This window comes from Oncorhynchus masou, chromosome 6 (assembly GCF_036934945.1).
Source record: "Oncorhynchus masou masou isolate Uvic2021 chromosome 6, UVic_Omas_1.1, whole genome shotgun sequence".
NCBI classification, from domain to species: Eukaryota; Metazoa; Chordata; class Actinopteri; order Salmoniformes; family Salmonidae; genus Oncorhynchus; species Oncorhynchus masou.
This window is the reverse complement of record NC_088217.1, coordinates 59,986,942-60,008,590: the sequence shown is the minus strand read 5'-3', so window position 1 is coordinate 60,008,590 and position 21,649 is coordinate 59,986,942. Positions and strand designations below refer to the sequence as shown.

The 21,649-nt window shown below is 40.3% G+C and overlaps 1 protein-coding gene across 1 annotated transcript in view; it reads left to right on the top strand.

Annotated features, from left to right (window-relative positions):
• Positions 1-21,649, top strand: part of LOC135542364 (receptor-type tyrosine-protein phosphatase T-like) — a 553,030-nt gene that overhangs the window by 386,801 nt on the left and 144,580 nt on the right. Inside the window, exon 16 of the mRNA XM_064969287.1 lies at positions 6,661-6,738. Coding sequence (XP_064825359.1) covers positions 6,661-6,738 — 78 coding nt within the window. The remainder of the gene's footprint in view (positions 1-6,660; positions 6,739-21,649) is intronic.

Sequence of the window (21,649 nt, the reverse complement as noted above, 5' to 3'; positions counted from 1 at the left end):
AGCAGGATGGGAAAATGGTCTAATTCACGCACTGAAAGAGAAAATCCATGGTCATCCCTACTGCATCTGATCTGGCTGACTTACTAAACACAAATGCTTTGTTTGTAAATTGTGTCTGTGTTGGAGTGTGCCCCTGGCTATCTGTAAATTTAAAAAACAAGAAAATCGTGCTGTCTGGTTTGCTTAATATAAGGAATTTGAAATGATTTTTACTTTTGATACTTAAGTATATTTTAGCAATTACATTTACTTTTAAGTATATTTAAAACCAAATACTTTTTAAAACTTTTACTCAAGTAGGATTTTACTGGGTGACTTTCACTTTTACTTGAATAATTTTGAACTAGTGTCAATATTGATTAATCACAATCCTGCAATAAAGAGGGCAAGGGGTTATGTCTCCAATGTCAATGTTTGTGTCGTATTCTCAATTGAACATTTCCTTTTTGTTTAGGTGTAAGGTTGGACCAAGGTGCAGAGAAGAGACCAGACGAGGAATCAGTGGTTAAGGATAAACATCATGCTTTACTGAGAAACGGTAGCCGCAGCACCGGAGTACACTTGAAAAAGATTGTTTAAAAAATAAACACTAAGTCTCTCTCTCTCTCACACACACGCACGCACGCACGCACGCACGCACGCACGCACGCACGCACGCACGCACGCACGCACACACACACACACACACACACACACACACACACACACACACACACACACACACACACACACACACACACACACACACACACACACACACTTCAAGCTTCTGCAAAGGACCACAGAAAACACACCTCTTTTAACAGGGACACAATCATGAAATAATAAGACACACCTGAGTGCAATAATAGTCTCGAGGGCGGTCTCTGCCGGCCTCTGGTGCCAGGAGGAACCATGACATATACAATGGTTTAGTACAAATCCAACCCTTGTAATTTGGGTGCAGTATGAAAATAAGGAGATGACAATTAGGCTGCAGGAGATGAACATTACAGGTAACATATTATGAGGTTAATTTTATTCATTTTAGCAATCTTGCAGCTGTGTTCGTAGATAGAACAACCATAAACTATGTATCACTGATCCTGGATAAGCTAGAGACTGAGCTAACATAGCTAACGTTTTAGGTAAATAATATGCTCTTTTATCCACATTTAGCACATTTCAATGGGTAAATAGCATTCTAAAATGTTGTTTGTTTTCAGTTCTTGTTTTGTTTACATTTTTAGGGCTTGTGACATCATCACTTTACCTCTGTGTATCCTGCTTTTTGATTGGTTTAGAATTAACCTTCACTCCAAAACTAGTAGACCTAACCAAAGGTGGTAGCTGCAGGCAAAATTCGCAATCGAATAAACTGGCTGTGAAAACAAAGAAATAGATGGTGAAAACAAAGTACTGAATAACCTAGCGAAAGTCAGTAACAGCAGGCTTGAGCGTAGGCGAAAAGGATTGAATAGGTTTTGCTGTTGGAAAGGTTTACCTGAACACTACTAAATAACTGTTTCTTGGGTTTTTCTTTTGCTTTAAAATTATTTTCTTGCAGGTATTTGTTTTTGCATTTGTTATAATTTTGGGGGTTTACAATTCTATAAATGTTGCTTTATGTTTTTTATCTCAACATTCATTATTTCACTTTTCCCTCAAAATATAATTGTTACATTTTCAACTTCAATGTATTTTATTTTGAAGTAGTAACTGCCAACTTCAATGGCATTTAACTTAAAATGAAAACATACCCGCTTACTAGCTAGCTACATTGTTTGAGTCATGTCAGGATACTATAGCAGTAACTATTGATCAAGTGGACTTTGTCTCATGCAAATGAATGTTATATTTAAATTATGTAGACAAATGTTGTGACGTATTGTGATTAGTATATGTGTATAATCACATATTATTTTCCTATCTTGTGGTCTGAACATAGTGAAAAGTGGACATTTTAGTCTGCAAAATTAGAAAGCGGAAATGTATTACAACTGTGAGAGTGTATTTTTTGAATACTAAAGTGGAGTGTGACAAATGAGATTTAAATCTACATGGTAATGTTTGACTAATTGCACATAAAGGAAGATTTCTACATGATTAGAGTGCTTGCTGTGTTATCCAACTGATCTTGTGTCCCTTCTGTCATCCTGTGAACTAAAATCCATAATTTCCCATCTAATTTGGTCATATATCAATGAAGAGAAAGTCTCTTGAGACATGACAAAAAAATCCCTGCTCCATCACATGCAGATGTTGGATCTTAATATGACCCATTTCATCCAGGAGGATAATGATCCTGCAGCAGGAGGATTTGAAAGGATATTTCATATTTAGAATCACCACCAGGGGCAGCTGGAAGCAATGTTTGTAGGCTATACAATAACTTAGATTGCAGGTCGACTGGGCGTCAGGTCAAGTAGACTATGTAAGCTACGCGCAGGCTACAGCACGTCTCATGTGATTATGTTGATTATAATAAATTGACAATATTTGTAGTGAGTAGATGCATTTTTTGTGTTTCTGAGATCAATTGTTTTATGATATGTTCAAGGCAAGCATGAGGCAAAATAAATGTATGTTTGTCTCAGACGCATTTGTGGTCCAGTGGGTACAGCAGCTGACAAGGGCACATATATGGGTTCAAATCTGGCCCACTACTGACATTAGAATTTTTGGAACTAGTCATTTCCAAACTGCGCAAAAATATAAACACAACATGCATCACATAAGGAAATATGAACCCTCAGACAATCCCACAGGTGAAGAAGCCGGATGTGGAGGTGCTGGGCGGTAGTGGTTACATGTGGTATGCGGTTGTTATGTCAGTTGGACGCCCTGCCAAATTCTCTAAAATCATGTTGTAGGCAGCTTATGGTAGCGAAAATAACATTAAATTATCTGGCAACAGCTCTGTTGAACATTCCTGCAGTCAGCATGCAATGACATGCTCTCTCAAACCTTGAGACATCTGTGGCATTGTGTTCCGTGTCAAAACTGCACATTTTAAAGTGGCCTTCTATTGTTTTTTTTAATTTTATTTAACTAGGCAAGTCAGTTAAGAACAAATTCTTATTTTCAATGATGGCCTAGGAACAGTGGGTTAACTGCCTGTTCAGGGGCAGAACGACAGATTTGTACCTTGTCAGCTCGGGGATTTGAACTTGCAACCTTTCGGTTACTAGTCCAACACACTAACCACTAGGCTACCCTGCGTCATGATAAAATTAAAAAGTGTATTTGTCACATGCGCCGAAAACAACAGGTGAAATGCTTACTTACAAGCCCTTAACCAACAATGCAGTTTTAAAGAAAATATCCCCCCCAAAAAAGTAAGAGATGAGAATAACAAATAATTAAAGAACAGCAATAAATAACAATAGTAGGGCTATATACAGGGGGTACCAGTACAGAGTCAATGTCAATGTGCAGGGCCCCCGGTGTCGAGTTAATTGAGGTGATTATGTACATGTAGGTAGAGTTATTAAAGTGACTATGCATAGATAATAACAAAGAGTAGCAGCAGCATGGAGGGGGGGGGGGGCAGTGCAAAAAGTCTGCATAGCCATTTGATTAGCTGTTCTGGAGTCTCATAGCTTGGGGGTAGAATCTATTTAGGAGCCTCTTGGACCTAAACTTGGCGCTCCGGTACCGCTTACTGTGTGGTAGCAGAGAGAACAGTCTATGACTAGGGTTGCTGGAGTCTTTGACAATTTTTAGGTCCTTCCTCTGACACCGCCTGGTATAGAGGTCATGGATGGCAGGAAGCTTGGCCCCGGTAATGTACTGGGCCGCAAGCTGTACCCTCTGCAGTGCCTTGCGGACGGAGGCCGAACAGTTGCCATACCAATCAGTGGTGCAACCCGTAAGGATGCTCTCGATGGTGCAGCTGTAAAACCTTTGAGGATCTGAGGACCCATGCCAAATAGTCTCCTGAGGGGGAATATGTCTTGTCGTGCCCTCACCACGACTGTCTTGGTGTACTTGGACCATGTTAGTTTGTGGTGATGTGGACGCCAAGGAAATTGAAGCAACCTGCTCCACTACAGCACCGTTGATGAGAATGGGGGCATGCTCGGTGCTCATTTTCCTGTAGTCCATAATCATCTCCTTTGTCTTGATCACTCTGAGGGAGAGATTGTTGTCCTTGCACCACACGATCAGATCTCTGACCGCCTCTCTATAGGCTTTCTCATCGTTGTCGGTGATCAGGCCTACCACTGTTGTGTCATCAGCAAACTTAATGATGGTGTTGGAGTCGTGCCTGACCGTGCAGTCATGAGTGAACAGGGAGTACAGGAGGGGACAGAGCATGCACCCCTGGGGGCCCCCGTGTTGAGGATCAGAATGGCAGATGTGTTGTTAGCTACCCTTACCACCTGGGGGTGGCCTGTCAGGAAGTCCAGGATAAAGTTGCAGAGGGAGGTGTTTAGTCCCAGGGTCCTTCGCTTAGTGGTGAGCTTTGAAGGCACTATGGTGTTGAACTCTGATCTCTAGTCAATGAATAGCATTCTCACATAGGCGTTCCTTTTGTCCAGGTGTGAAAGGGCAGTGTGGAGTGCAATAGTGATTGGATCATCTGTGGATCTGTTGGTGTGGTATTCAAATTGGAGTGGGTCTAGGGTTTCTGGGATCATGTTGTTTTAGCCATGACCAGCCTTTCAAAGCATTTCATGGCTACAGATGTGAGTGAGATGTGAGTGCTACAGGTCGGTAGTCATTCAGGCAGGTTACGTTAGTGTTCTTGGGCACTATGGTGGTCTGCTTGAAACATGTTGGTATTACAGACTCGGACAGGGAGAGGCGACTCGCTTCGACTTGCCTCGAAGTGAGCATAGAAGTGATGTAGCTCGTCTGGTTGGCTTGTGTCACTGGGCAGCTCTCGGCTGTGTTTCCCTTTGTACTCTGTAATAGTTTGCAAGCCCTGACGAGCGTCGGAGCCGGTGTAGTATGATTTGATCTTAGTCCTGTATTGGCGCTTTGCCTATTTGATGGTTTGTCGGTGGGAATAGCGGGATTTCTTATAAGCATCCGGGTTAGAGTCTCGCTCCTTGAAAGCAACAGCTCTACCCTTTAGCTCAGTGCGAATGTTGCCTTTAATCCATGGCTTCTGGTTGGGGTATGTACGCCCAGTCACTGTGGGGACGACGTCCTCGATGGACTGTTGTGGTATACTCCTCAAAGCCATCAGAAGAATCCCGGAACATATGCCAGTCTGTCTAGCAAAGCAATCCTGAAGTTTAGCATCTCCTTCGTCTGACCACTTTTTTATAGACCGGTCACTGGTGTTTCCTGCTTTAGTTTTTGATTGTAAGCAGGAATCAGGAGGATAGAATTATGGTCAGATTTGCCAAATGGAGGGCGTGGTAGAGCTTTCTATATCTCTTTGACTGGAGTAAAGGTGGTCTAGAATTGTTTTCCTCTGGTTGCACGTTTAACATACTGATTTCAGTTTCCCTGCATTAATCTCCCTGGCCACTAGGAGTGCCGTCTCTGGATGATCGTTTTCCTGTTTGCTTATGGTGGTGTACAGCTCATTGTGCCGGTTTTAGCACCAGCATCGGTCTGTGGTGGTTTGTAGACAGCTACAAAAATACAGATGAAAACTCTGTAGGTAAGAGCTGATATCTGTAAATCTAAGTATGCAAAGCCTCCAACACAGAATGTTCTCCCTCTCATATCAGTATTCTTCCTGTACAACATCTTATTCATTATTCCTCCCTATCATTATTTATGGAGTGTAATGTGGCCATCAGAATAGAATAGTACCAGGGGTGTTGGGCACTGGTTGTACCTAATGAGGCAGAGAAAAATGCCAACGCAGTATGGGGATCTAATATTTACAGGGACGCAGGTAAATAACCTTTTCTCTTATTGCATTCTCGTGAAACATCTTTTGCTGGTATCTCGTCTACATTGCTGCGAAAGCACTTTTCACGTGCAGTTAGTACTGTAAAGTTTAGCATCTTTGCTACATTATCATACAGTATGTATAAATCCATGATATTTTATCTTTGAGTAGAGGAGATACTGTTGCGCATTAGCATGTAAAGCACATCGTCAGAGTGAGATGAAGGAGCTCGTCTGTGGATAAATGGTTTGCAAAGCAGTATGTAATATCACGTCGATTATTGTAAAAACTCCATGTGTCAGAATCCCATTTGTCCGCATTTCGTGTTTGATAGGCTTGTAATGTGAGTTGTTGAAGGTGAGAATTCATCTCTTTCACCATATGGTGCCGTTTTCTGAACCCATCATGGTCTGCTCACTTGTGGTACATACATTTGCTCTTTCTCACTTCTCACAGTCTCCTTTGGGATAGTTGGTTAATGTACTGTAGACTCACCTTATTCTAGAGACTTACCTGCATGTCTGTCTAATTAACCTTTATTTAACCAGGAAAATACCTTTTGAGTTTCGAAGCCTCTTTTGCGAGGTGGACATGGTCAGTAGGAAGTTGTCCGCGTGTAGTTAGAAAGAGCACAATACAATACAATACATTAAAAACAATCATAATAGTCAACAACATTTTCCCCTATCAGAGCATTAAAACCAACAAGTGATACCCTCTCCTGCAGTAGAGAGAGTGCATTGTGTCTGGATATTGCATCCTGTTTGCTGTGTTGCTGTGTCTTCGAGGTCTTTAACATCTCCCCCTTGTGTTTCTTCCCTCAGCATCCCCCTCTCCCTGCTCCTTCTCTGTGCAAGGCAAAACCCTGCAAAGCAAATCCCTTTTGAATTCCTACTACTCAGGTACAGCCATACCACTCGGAAGACGCCTGCTTTGTAGTGTATCTACATAAGGCAATGCGATATTGCTCTTTCTGGTCTCTTCAAAGTAGAACATGTTGAGAAATCAAACTGTAGATTGCAACATTTTCTAGGGTGTACATTTGTGATGCATGGAGTTCAATATTCACTGTGTCTTCTTCTTTTCCTGTGTCGTGACTGTCTGTAGTGTCGAAGGAGGCTGTTGCAGTCCCTGCAACAGCATCAATCGGTAAGAATCTTCTCTCCATCTATTCTTGCGTCTTCTTCCATTATCTTGCTTTCACTTTTCATAGGTGTAGTTTAGATATCTGGTAATGGATTTAACATACAGAAATTCAATCCACACATTATTTTCACTCATATCACATTGAAGACCATTTGCCATGACCACTGAAATAAATCAAACCTAACAGCATGTTAACAAGATACTACAACAATACATAACGTAGTATAACTACTTGTGCAAAACAGACAGCACTCCCAGTGTCAGGCCATGGCCATGCTGCTGGCCCAGGGCAGGCTGGCATAGGTCTAAAAGGAGATCTTCTGCCACTGCCCATAATTACACAGGAGTGTGATGAGATCAGATCTAGTGTGTTGCAGCCGGTTGAATACTAATGTACCGGATGTTGCCCCTTCAGTTTACAGACAGCCAGATTGAAATGTCAAATCCATTTCTGACTCTTTTTCACTCTCTCCCTTTCCCCTCCACCTCTTTCTCGAGGCAGATTGACCACCTCTTTGCCAAGTAGATTTGCTGAATGGGGAAAATATGCTTTTTGGTGATTTGGTAGAGAGGTAGATCCACTCTCAGCTGTTTCTCCACCGCCTCCTCCTCAAGTCAACTGGCAGCATCTCTCTCCAATTCATTGGTTTATGTGCTCCAATTCTAGAAGGTTGTTGACGGTATCCCCACCTGTAATTGGTCACCACCTGGTGCATGTTCTGCATACATTTCGTATACCCACGGTTCCACACGGTTGACCCGCAAAAGAAATCAGCTGGCGGCTGGAATGAAAACATTCTTTCAAACAGTGGGTTGGCTCGCGGTTCAAAACAATTATATTGTGGGTTGGATTTTTTTTAAATCAAAATAATATTTGTTTTACAAACCCAGGAGCTTGTTGTGTTGCATTGGGATGCGAATTCCATTCTGTGAGCAGTGAGGCAGACATATAGGCTACCAGCCACACACACAGTGGATTGTGGACCTGTCCATTAGTTGTGTGGTGCTGAAACATATGTTTAATCCCCCCACGTGAGAATACGTTGCCAAATGTACTTCCTCTGGCTAGCCTAGCTCACGCAAAAATGGCTAACGTAGGCCTAATCGGAAGAAATATAAAGAAAGGTTATGAAATACAACATCCTGGAAACAGGTGCGGTGTGAGTGAAATCCCTGGTTTGGTTTGGAAGGATTTTGGAGACATTGTGGACAAGGACAACAACACGGTAGATGGACAGACAGCCAGCAAAAAGTGAAAGCAGATTTTTGTTTATGATAGGCTAATTCAGTTTATTATCAATTAAATATGTTAATTCAGCCTTTCGTGAATTTAGTCCATACGCAGGCCATATGAAGTTTAAAATGGTACGCTGGTATACGTTTGAGTAGCCTAGAATATAAATGTATTTTTGCAGCCTATATTCGATTCTGGGAATTTTTTATTTAAGTTTCAATTAAACTATTTGATTATCTTCACAGTATTGAATGCAAAGGTCTTGTTTTGTTATGTCAGCAATAGGCTTTCATTAGGTAAAAAGGCTAATTAGAAGGCCCTTTTTTTCAGAGCGATTTGAGTTGTTAATGTGCCGTATCTCATTGTAAAAAAAAGTCATGGCATGGTTTCATTCTATACAAATGTTGAATAAACATGCAGACAAATTAATTCACGTAGGGAGTGGAATAAAAGCCTACTGCTCTGGAGTCATAAAAAGTAAATACATTTGTTATTTGGACGGTCACTGATCATCTCTCGGAAAACAATTATATGTGGGTGGGTCGGGTTGAGGAGAAAAATCTGTCCTGATATCGGATATCAGGTGGTGCTCGGAATTTATGTGGCCGGCATGGGGCGGGTGCGGCTCCAAATAATGGACCCGTGCAGGACTACTTTGTGTATATCTTCTGTTTGGTCTAAGTCAGGTTTTTGTTGATGACTTTTGTTTAACGGAGCAGATGTTTTGTTTTGTCTGCCTGCCCCGGGTACTGTAAGTACTGTAAACACACGGTTTGATTTCAAGGCTGTCTGTAAAATATACTTTCTACTGACCTGTGGATCAAAGGGAAGGAGTGGTGATCAGCTGGGTCCTGAAGGTTTTAGATGTTCAGTATTGTTATTCTTGCTTTAGAAGTATCCCTCAGAGCCTCAATCTCATAACCATGTATTTTAAACATTCAGTACTGTTACTCCCGCTTTAAAAGTAGTCCCCTGAGGCCCTCATTCTCAAAATATTGCACTGAATATTCTAAATGATATCCCCTAAGACTCCTAGAGTCTTTGTTCACCCAATTCATATCCACCAAGTGGGACTACATGTACTTTGATTGTGATTTTAATGTATTCAAGTGTTTATATTAAAGTTATAACTGAAGTAAGGGACAGTGAAGGTCTGAGCCTACCATATAGCCTCTTCTCGGTAACTGGTGGCAGTCAAAGTGTTCCTTCCTCAAGCACTGTTGTTGACAGAGAAAATCACAGTAATGGCCGACAGACCCCCTTCTTCACTGGACGGGGGAGAGAAAGCCAGCTCTCAGCAAACAGAGCCAAGCCGGGGGAAAATAATCTTGTCAAACATTACAGCAGGCAGGGTATGACAGGCAAGCAAGCAAGTCCAAAGTGAAGGCAACATTTATTGATTTCAGCAATACATTTGTACTGCGAGACATCTGTAAATTACCCACAGTACAGTACATTCCATAATCATCTAGTTTCAGTCAATAATTTAGCTTTGCCTATTCATTTTAGTCTGACACTGTTCTGCGAACACCAAGCAAAAAGGAAAATAAATAGGGATGAGAGGGAGAAGCAAGAGGTCTTGCTGTGGAGAAATGAGCTTTGAAAATACTCCATCCATACTCTCTCATGTAAAGCTTGGCTTAATTTAGCTCTCTTTGTATATCAGTCTTTGGGTTTCGATGGCTCAGGTGTTTCTTTTGGGATGCAAATAGGCATCTTTTTGTGAACATTACATTCCAATCATTGACACAGTTTCCTTAACTGTTTTGGAGAAAGCATGAGACCACAGCTGTTCGATGTGCATGCTTGCATGCTTAGCTAGTAGTAGTGGTGTGATCTTGAGTCAATTCACTGTATATTGATCATGGGCCAGTTTATAAAATGGCACGTAATATTGTTTGCTGCCACTGCAGGCAGTCTATTAGATATGACTGATGATGCTGTACATTTCCATTTTTCCTCTGCTTCTCTATCTTTGACTTAGTCATAGGCATTTTAGCCGCTCTGCAAGTGGGCAGCGTCTTTAGATGTGACTTGTTATCAACACCAAGTAATCAATGCTTCACCAGAGACCAAAGAAGACAGACAGCGAGAAGGAGAGGCTGGAGAGAGTCTGTATCCTGTCAGCTCTGTTCTGTCTGTGGGCTGGGCTGTGGGGTGTCAGGCATTTAATTTTTTTATGAGCATGGCCTTATTTCTATTACAGCATATTGGATGACTGCCATTCATATTCCATTCACCTAGCTCAATGTAACATTGATAGGTTTAGGCTACTACATTATTTTGCACTATACCCATCATGAGGTTGCTACAACGAGTCTACAAATGAACGTTTTTAACTTAAGTTGCACAGGTTGCGAGACAAATAGGAGTAATCAAGGTGACAGACAGTGACATTCAACACCTTCTTGCACGGTCGTGCCTGCATCTAGCCGATCCGGGGTGCTTAAGCATTAGTCCAAACAGTTGCAAAGCATTCCATTTAGCAACTAAAGCAAAAGTTTCTATTGGACAAATTCAGGTAGTTCCTTTCCCATTTTGTTTCATTTGCTTCCGTTTAAGCAACATTTTGCAATAGAATCAGCAGAATGAATACACCCCTGATCACCTGCAGACACAGTTCAGTTTCATAGCAGCCACATACAGCATCATCAGTTTGCTCGTTGTATAATTCCTTCTCACATCTACATGCTCTCTTCCTCTCACCTTCAGTGCACAACACAACAGCGGTTTGTGACCAGGCACAAATACCTCTCCAAGCCAAACTTTCATACCATGAGCGCTAATCGCTACACAGCCTACATCGTTGTTACCATATTAACGCTATTGTAAAAAAAACTGGAACTAATGCATTAGTAAACCCACAATCCAGTCCATGTGTGCATCACGCAGTACAGTGTACAGAAAGCAGTTTAGCAGTCACACCTGTGTGCTCCGGTGTAAATGATTAAAACCGAGCTTACCTTGACTTGGAAGAGTTGCCGTGTGGGATAGCCTTAGCCAGCTAGCTAACATACATAGCATTCCTCTCTGTTTGTCAGGTTGTTGAGTAGGCACAATTAGCTGCATTAGCTAAAACAGTGAAAGGTAAACTAAAAAGGAAAGAAATACAAAGAAATATAGCTAGCTCTCTGTCTTTCTCTCTCTCTCTCTCTCTCTCTCTCTCTCTCTCTCTCTCTACTGTATCTTCTTAATTCTTAAAGAAATTAATTTGTTTGAAACTTGATCAACTATTGTCTTTTTCTATCTGTGAGTCAACTACTCATCACGCTTTACACACTGCATTGCTGACTAGTGCATTTGGAAAGTATTCAGACCCGTTGACTTTTTTCACATTTTGTTACGTTACAGCCTTATTCTAACATTGATTAAATTGTTGTTTCCTCTCATCAATATACAGGTACACACAATACCCCATAATGATAAAGCAAAAGCAGATTTTTAGAAATGTTTGCAAATGTATACAAAAATAAATAAAAATATATCACATTTACATAAGTATTCAGAGCCTATGTATTGAGACTCAAAATTGAGCTCAGGTGCATCCTGTTTCATTGATCATCCTTGAGTTATTTCTACACTTGATTGGAGTCCACTTGTGGTAAATTCAATTGATTGGACTCACCTGTCTATATAAGGTCCCACAGTTGACAGTGGATGTCAGAGCAAAAACCAAGCCATGAGGTCGAAGGAATTGTCTGTAGAGCTCTGAGACGGGATTGAAAATGAAATGAATCCATTTTAGAATAAGGCTGTAACATAACAACATGGGGAGAAAGGGAAGTGGTCTGAATATTTTCTGAATGCATTCAGTACTAGATTAATTATGCAATCCTTTGATGTCAGTTCATGCTGCAAGAGCTCTGATTGGTTGGAGGACCTCCTCCGGAAGTTTTCATAGTTACTGTGGAGGTCTATAGAAGGGGGTAAGAACGATGAGCCTCCTATGTTTTGTATTGAAGTCAAAGAACCCAGAAGACAGAAAATAGCTGGCTACACCATGGTGCTACCCTAGAAAGTGCTGTTGAGGCTACTGTAGTTAATTGGTGACGTGAATATTTTTAGTATCGTTTTATTTAAAAATTAGAACTTTTTTAATTTAATGGAATTAAATTAATGGAATGCACTGAGTAGGATGGTCCTCCCCTTCATCCTCTGAGGAGGCTCAACTGCTGCTGAAGTGAGGGCTTCAGTTTCACAGGCAGTGGAGAACTTTCATAGGGCTGGAAGGAAGATCCCACTCTGGGACTAGCCCAACTCTGCTGTTTATCCACCAGCAGCAGCAGATCTAGCATTAAGAATACTGTTACATTTGGGTGTGCTGAATGAAATCCATAGCTCATTGTGTATTAGCGTAAACAAAATGGTATTGATATGATATCCAGCAGCAGAGTAGATGCCTATGCTTCCAGTAGACATGAGTTGGTTGAGAATGCATCTATCCACTACATCATTTACATTCTGTCATTCATATCTCTACATGCAGAACATGGCTATCACGTCTGCCAAAACCAGAGGAAGCTAAAGTTCTTCATATGCATTGGCTTATCAAAAATACCATGTTTGAAAATTTGTCAGCAAAAGACCTGTTCTTGAGGATGGAACCTGGTTCATGTTAAAAGAAGGGCATTTTTGGTTCCTTATAGGCTTGATATTCCTAAGGGCTTTAGAGAATGATTCAATTCTACGGTTGGAATATCATTGCAAATTATTTAAAATCTTCTCCAGACATATTCTTTAGAATGGATGTACATTTTAGGTAATTTCAAACGGAATTATCTTGTCCCGACTCAAAGAGTTGTCCAATATATTTTGTTATGGATGGTAATTATTGCTAATGGTCTGGAGCGGTGTTGTTGCGATAATGTTGCATTGCTGATAATTGAGCTTAATGCAAATTCAACACTAACCATTAGTCTGCACCTCAGGGAAGAACTGCACACTAAAATTCTGAAATGAATTCAAAAGCAATGGCCTTTATCAGAACAACTTCTGCAAAACAGGATGTTTATTTTGAGACATTGTAATTTTATCTAAGCTCTCATAGTATCTCTGAGCATCATATTGTACTTGGAAATAATATTTCTCAGTATGGCGTGTTACAAGCCCTGCACCCACATAACCTGAGCCAAGCTTTCCTGCCTTTCTTTACAACAGAGAAATATTCACATTTCTGCCATGTTTGGCATTCAGATTACTGTAGAAGGATTGAAAGTCACCCTAGTCATAGACTGTTACGACCCGGCAAGTGGTACCGGAGCGCCAAGTCTAGGTCCAAGAGGCTCTTTAACAGCTTCTACTCCCAAGCCATAAGACTGAACAATTCATCAAATGGCCTTCCGGACTATTTACATTGACCCCCACCCCCCTTTATTTTTACACTGCTGCTACTCGCTGCTTATTATCTATGCATAGTACTTTAATCCTTCGTATATGTACGAATTACCTTGACTAACCTGTACCTCTGCACATTGACTCAGTACCTGTACCCCCTGTATATAGCCTCATTATAGTTATTTTATTGTGTTACTTTTTATTACATTTTTACTTTAATTTATTTAGTAAAAATAATATTTATTGAACTTAATTGTTGGTTAAGGACTTGTAAGTAAGCATCTTACGGTAAGGTCTACCTGTTGTATGCGGGGGCATGTGACAAATACAATTTGATTTGAAGAAAGAACAGACATTTCCTGAAAGGTCATTGACTCTGTCTAACATGCCAATGTGTGTGTGTGTGTAAGTCCTGTATTTCTCACTTACCCAAGGCATGTGATCACATGGAGCCAGGATCAGTACTCATGCATCTGTGAGCCATGATAATGAAGTCATGAAAAGTACATGTTCTCAAGCAACAAAAACTTCCCTCTGAGGTCAATAAATGAAATTATTAGCATGAAGATATTGTAATCTAAGTTACAGGCAAGAAGACACATTGTGAATACATCATGGCTGACTAAATGCATTTTTGACCTTCAAACCCCTAGCATTAGCCGCTCGATATGTCAGTAGCTTTTGATGGGATTGAGTCTCTTTATTGGTAATATTTACAACATAATATATCCTCAGGGCTGCCACTTTAATTAAGATATGTTCTTGTTGTGGAGACAAAAACAAAATAATATTGAATTAGGTATGGTCTGAATAGGCTGTAGAGGGCGCACTTTGGGTAGGATTAAGTGGACCTCTACCATCTCCACTGTAAAGTCAGTGCCTGCTCCCTGTCCTATGGCTATAAGCCTCTCTCCTTACCCACCTCCATGTAAGCAGATGCCAAAGCTAAAACAACGTAACCACATTACATGCCGGTGTTTATCTCCATCTCCCATCAGTAATAATTATGGAGAAATGGAGCGATGGGAAATGGAGATGTGTGAGTAATGAGCAGAAATGTAAACACAGCCCAGATAGAACATTACCACGAAACAACATTAATTAGAGTGATGAGACTGTGCTCCGGTTGCCAATCAGAACATGCTCCATGGCTAAACGCACTGAGTATACAAAACATTGCTGTTTCCATCACATAGACTGGCCAGGTGAATCCAGGTGAAGGCTATGATCCCTTATCGATGTCATTTGTTAAATCCACTTCAATCAGTGCAGATGAAGGGGGGGAGACAGGTTAAACAAAGGTTGTTAAGCCTTGAGACAATTGAGACATGGATTGTGTATGTGTGCCATTCAGAGGGTGAATGGGTATAACAAAATATTTAAGTGCCTTTGAATGGGGTATGGGTGCAAATGCCAGGCACAAGGTATTGGGGCCAGAACTGCAATGCTGCTAGGTTTTTCACACTCAACAGTTTCCCATGTGTATCAAGAATGGTCCACCACCCTAATGACATCCAGCCAACTTGACACAACTGTGGGAAGTATTGGAGTCAACATGGGCCAGCATCCCTGTGAAACGCTTTCGACACCTTGTAGCCCTGATGAAATGAGGCTGTTATGAGGGTAATAGGGAGTGCAACTTAATATTAGGAAGGTGTAATTAATGTTATGGTATATTCAGTGTATGTAGTTGCTTCAAGTTGTGTATTTACAGTATTTTATGTATTACATTGTCATCAACTACAATTTGAATGTAAGTCCATTATAGCCTAGTCTTTTAAATAGCCTGCCCTATATTTGCTAAATATGTTGAACATGTTTACAGTCCACATTATTCTAATTGCATTACTCTAATATTGAAATATTGTACATTGTTAAACGTAGGCTATAGCATTCACATTGATAGAGTAACTTCTGAAAGTATTCATTCTCCTTGACTTATTACACATTGTGTTACAACCTGTTACACACAATACCCCATAATGACAAAGTGAAAATATGTTTTTAGAAAGTGAAATACAGAATTATATAATTTACATAAGTATTCACACTCCTGAGTCAGTACTTTGTAGAAGCACCTTTGGCGGCGATTAGAGCTTTGAGTGGTCTTGGGTATGCATTGGGACACCAAATAAGATAAAATCAAATCAAATCAAAAAAAAATGTGTCTATCAGCTTTCCACATCTGGATTTGGGGATTTTCTCCCATTCTTTCTTTCAGATTTTCTCAAACTCTGTTAAGATAGATGAGAAGCGGCCGTGAACAGCAATCTTCAAGTCTTTCCACAATTTCCTTTGATCATCCTTGAGATGTCACTGAAACTTGATTGGAATCCACCTGTGGTCAATTCAATTGTTTGGACATGATTTAGAAAGAAACACACCTCTCTTTAAGGTCCCACACATGAGAGTGCATGTCAGAGCAGAAACTATACCATGAATTCCAAGTAATTGTTCTTAGATTTTCAAGATAAAATTGTGATAAGACATATATCTGGGGAAGGGTATAAAACCAATACTCTTAGATTGTTGAAAGTTTCAAAAAGCCCAGTGGTCTCCATCATTGGGAAATAGAAAAAAATATGGAACTACTCGGACACTGCCTAGAGCTGGCCGTATAACCAAACTGAGCAACCGGGCAAGAAGAACCTTGGTCAGGGAGGTGACCAAGAACCCAATGACCGCTCTAACAGTACAGAGTTCCTTGACTGAGATGGGAACCTGCCAGAAGGACAACAGTCTCTACAGTACTTCAACAATCTGGGCTTTATGAGAGAGTGGACAGAAGGAAGCCGCTCCTTAGAAAAAGGCACATGACAGTACGCCTGGATTCTGACTCTGAGCGCATAAGGCAACATATTATGTGGTCTAATGAGACAAAAAAGTAACTCTTTGGACTGAATGCAAAGCGCTCTGTCTGGAGAAAACCAGGCACAGCTCATCACATGTCCAAATCCATCCCTACAGTGAAGCATGGTTATGGCAGTATCATGCTGTGGGGACTGGAATATTAGTAAGGATAAAGGGAACCATGAATGGGGCCAAATCAAATACAGTCAAATCCTTGATGAGAACCTGCTTCAGAGTGCACACGACCTTAGACTGGTGGCAAATATTTACGTTCCAACAGGACAATGACCCCAAGTATACAGCCAAAGCAACGCTGGAATGGCTTCAGAACAATAATGTGAAATTCTTTGAGTGGCTCAGCCAAAGCCCAGAATTAAATCCCATTGAAAATCACTGGAAACACTTCATCGTCACCATCTAACTTAACAGAGCTTGAGAAACTCTACAAGGACGAATGGGAGAAAATCCCCTAATCCAGATGTGCAAAGCTGATACAGACATACCCAAGACACCTCAAAGCTCTAATCAACGCCAAAGGTGCTTCTACAAAGTATTGACTAAGGGGTGTGCATACTAATGGAAATTAGATGTTTCCATATTTAATTTTCAATTAATTTGCTAACATTTATAAAAACAGGTTTCTTTGTATCGGGCTACTGTGTGTAGCTGGATGAGAAAAACAATCTATGTAATACATTTTGAATTCAGTATGTAACACAACAAAATGTGGAATAAGTCAAGGGGTGACTAGACTTTCTGAGGGTACTGTGTAAGGGCTAGGCCTATACTGTAAAATGCAGTCTTGATGTGCCAAATGTAGTCAATAAGCAATATTAAATTCTCTACGCTATTGATAAGGCTTAAAAATACTGTAGAATTCTAATCAAATTATAATAAAAACAAAACAACTTATTTTAAATAGGCTATAAATACATTTACAGGCACCATCATTTCTCCCGGTGGGTGTATAATACAGACAAGACCATTTCGACTATGGAGGGTTTTACGAACATCCAAACTTTTCACAGGAGCTGGAAAAAGATCAAGACAATGTAAGGCTATGTGACTGACCGTCTCAAATCACATTTGAAATTGTGTTTTTTTACATTGGATAAAAGTAGAGACTGTAGTGCATGAAATGTTATAACATACTATAGTTGAGGAACAATGGGAAAGTAATTCTGCTTTGAAAGTTGGCCCTTGAATGTTTTGGTAAACCTATTGGCGAGCTCTTCTTTGTCTACACCCATTCAGCATCATTTGCTCCTTCTTAAGCCTTAACCCCACCCATCTTTTTAAGGATTCACATGTGAGGCCATACAGTAAACAACCAAAGATTTCAAGACTAAAGGCTAGTTTATACTACGGGTGTATTGTAAATTCAATCTGGAGAGCCAGAGTGCTCTCAGAGTGCGCTCTGGACATTCGTAAACTAAGAGCGTTGTCAGATTGTCTGTTTGTAAATTCAGAGCGTTCAGAGAGCACACTGGACGCTCTGGCTGAGGAGTAGGGTTGATCCAAGCGTTCTGACCTAAAAACAGCACTCAAGTTAACTGGCTAACGTTGGCTAGCTGTCTAGCTACTTCCAAACTCAAATGAGAGAACAACTCACTCTGACCATTTTACTCACCCTAGCAGAGGTAGTTAGGCTGTAACTGTGCAAGTTTCTCTGCGCTCTGGCACACTTAGACGAGAGTGCTCTGAAATTGGAGTATATAGCCCGATCGAATTTACCAGCTATGTCTACCAACAGTTGCTGCAGTGACATCATGAGCATTCTATTGAAATGGTTACTTTCACAGTGAAGTCTTTTGTTTAGACATGTAGCTAGCTCGCTAGCTAAACAATGAACCATAATCCCAACTCATAATGATACTATCCTGCATGAATCTGCAGGTAACTAACCAACCAGATTCAATGTTAGCTAGCTAACTTTAGGTTATAACTAGCAGTGCAAATGGCTCAGAGATCTGAATAATATTATGACACAGATCATGCACGTAACATTAGCTAGTGAGTCAGCCAGTTTATGTTAGCTAGCTACCAAACAGTACACTTTAACTTGAAATGAAAATGACTTTCTGACAGAATTACCCGTATACATGGAGGACGCTTCTCCCGCTCTGTCACTGATGCCGTGGTTGCCTTTAGTTTGAAGATGTAATCCGGAGCCAGGTGCTTTATACAACAGCCTTCTGTGTGTTCTCTTTTTGAATCCCTCTGCATATTTGCAATCAAACCCCAGAATTGTTTTCCATCTTCTTCGCTATCATACTCTAATTCCACCGGGCATTCCACTGATTTCAAAACTTGGTCTTCCAGAAAGTGGAGAGCAACACTTTCGCAGTTCTACTACGTGATATTTTTCCCAAAAAGTTGTTTAGTAAGCATTACCTAGACAGAATAGACAGAAGTGTGCTATATGGCAGACCAATCCAAACTCATCTCTCGGCATGTCCAGTCCATCCATTATCTTAGCCAATCATGGCTAGTGGGAAGGTTCCTGCTTTTTTCCGTGGCTAAACCAACTAGGCTTGTAATTTAACAATGTATTTGTATTTACAGATTGAATACAAGTTTGTTATTAAGCCACATGAAAGTTTACATGTTCCAGAAGACATTTCTGACGAAAAACAATTTTGATTTAAAAAAATGTTTACGTTCAAATGGCTCTCCTGTGAAGTAGTGACGCGCTACATGCTTAGTTTCCTTAAATGAGTCACATATGCACATCCAAACTTTTCACAGGAGCTGGATAAAGATCCAATATAAAGAGAAAGGGGGAATATCCACTTACTATTATACTGCTTGCAAAATGTAATGTTTAAGAACTATCATGGAACCATCTTACAGATCACATTAGCACTTCTCCAGAAATAGCTGAATAAATTGCATTGCATTCAACCCATGTACGTTCTCGTCATAAACTTTTGGACGGTGAATATTTCTAATAAGTTTGGTTTTTTTAATCAAATTAAATGAAAAATAATGAAACTTTTTTAAACCAGCAACAATATAGATAGGACCGGGTCAGCAGCATGATATCATAAATCGCATCTCTCGTTTCATTGCACTGTTGGCACAGTGCACACACAGGCCTAAATGTAGGCTTAAATGGAAGGAGAATGAAACGAGTCACATTTGAATTAAAGAAAACAGATATAATTGAAACTACCAAATGTCAGTCTTTAACAATAAACTGATTTTGTAGGTACAGTATGCTATAGGCCTACATAGGCTACTGTAAAATCGAAACACCCTAACATGTCGTTATTTAGCGAAAATATCAGCAAAACATCGTAAATAATAAAGACCAGGATCAGCACCTTTTCATCAATAAAAGGTCATGCATAATCTCAAAATGCAGTGGTCAAAGGATGTAGTATCTGTGCTCAAAGATGCCCTCTGGTGGTTAAATTGATCATTAAGGGCAAGTACTGTAAAGCGCTGAACCCTACCGCAGCATACCACCCTATACTGCAACTTTTAAATGAGGAACCACTGTATGTGCAAGGCAGATCCTCTCAAAACTCTGCTGTTGATTTGACAATATAGGAGGACTGAATCGTTTGGAGAAGTGTCTTTGGTATTTGGACAAGGGGTGCTCTTTGATAATGGGGATGGATAGCCTACTTAAACAAGCAAAATACAGGTACTGTATGTTAATTGTGAATAATGACAAAGAGTGAGGGCAAAGCACTCTCAGTACACCATTAAAACCCTTTATTCATAGGCTACTTTTGACTAATGGCCAGGATAAAAAGATGCACATATGCGATGCTGCTAAACCAGCCTTGATCAAGGGGAGGGTAGGATATGCTTGGTGTTTAATAGTTTTGTATGTTTCTTTTGGGATGGCAGGTAGCCTAGTGGTTAGAGCGTTGGGGCATTAACTGAAAGGTTGCTAGATTGAAACCCCGAGCTGACAAGGTAAAAATCGGTCTTTCTGCCCCTGAACTAGGCCGTCATTATAAATACGAATGTGTTCTTAACTGACTTGCCTAGTTAAATAAAGGTTAGAATAATAAAAAATAAAAAATCTTAATGAGATTCACCCGTACAAAAGGCACATCTCTCCTTCCATGGGCAATGTGTGCCATGACTGAATAGGCTGCACTTCCACTCTCAAAATCCAAGCTATTATCAACTGCATTACTTTTAAGACCTGCTTTTTGTGGGTCTTAAAACTTACCAAAAGCTCTCCCTGAAATTAGCACTTTTGCCCTTGTTTTTAAGGACACACCTCAATCATTGCCACCCCTCCCACCTCGCAAGCAAGCTGATGTCAGACAGGTAAATTGCCGAATCTGGCATTAGGGCTGGAAAATGCCAGTATGCCAGTTTTGACACAACGAAATTGAAAACTAATGTGAATTTGACACTTGCGCCTCCTTAGAGCCAGTCGAAAATAGAGCTCTAAATGTGTAATTAAGACGCAAATATCCACATTAATAAAACACGGGTGATTTTAGCCTACCACATTTGCAATGGTACTTTAGGTATTTCATGCTTGTAATATGGAGAATTTCTCTGCCACTCATCTCCTGATTCCTCTTCTTAATGGACTCATTAGAAGCAATGTACTACTTCAAACTCACCAATCCTAATCTTAGGAAGACTCAATTACAAAAATGTATTTCAACTAGTAAAGCAAAGTGTCTCTTGGATTATCCATTTAACTTTGAATATCATCATTAATGACTGAGTAGCAGCGAGATAAAGGAAGGCTGTTGTCTGGAAACAGGGTCTGTGTAGAGTCAACTGTAAGAGTTGGAAGATCTCATGCTTTTAAGGTTTTTCAAGACCTGCAGAGAGCTAGAGAGGTCTCCACTGAAATCAAATCAAATTGTATTGGTCACATTAACCTGTTGAGCAGATGTTATTGTGGGTGTAGCGAAATGCTTGTGCTTCTAGCTCCGAGGATGCAGTAATATGTAACAATTACACAACATATACCCAATACACACAAATCTAAGTAAAGGAATGGATTTAAGAATATATAAATATATGTATGAGCAATGTCAGAGTGGCATAGAATAAGATACAGTAGAATAGTATAGGATAGAGTATATACATATGAGATGGGTATTGCAAGATATGTAGACAGTGACTAGTGTTCCATTTAGTAAACTGGCCAGTGATTTTAAGCCTGTATATACTGTAGGCAGCAGCCTCTATGTGCTTCTGGATCATAGCGGGGTGAACAGGCAGTGGCTTGGATGGTTGTTGTCCATGATGGTCTTTTTGGC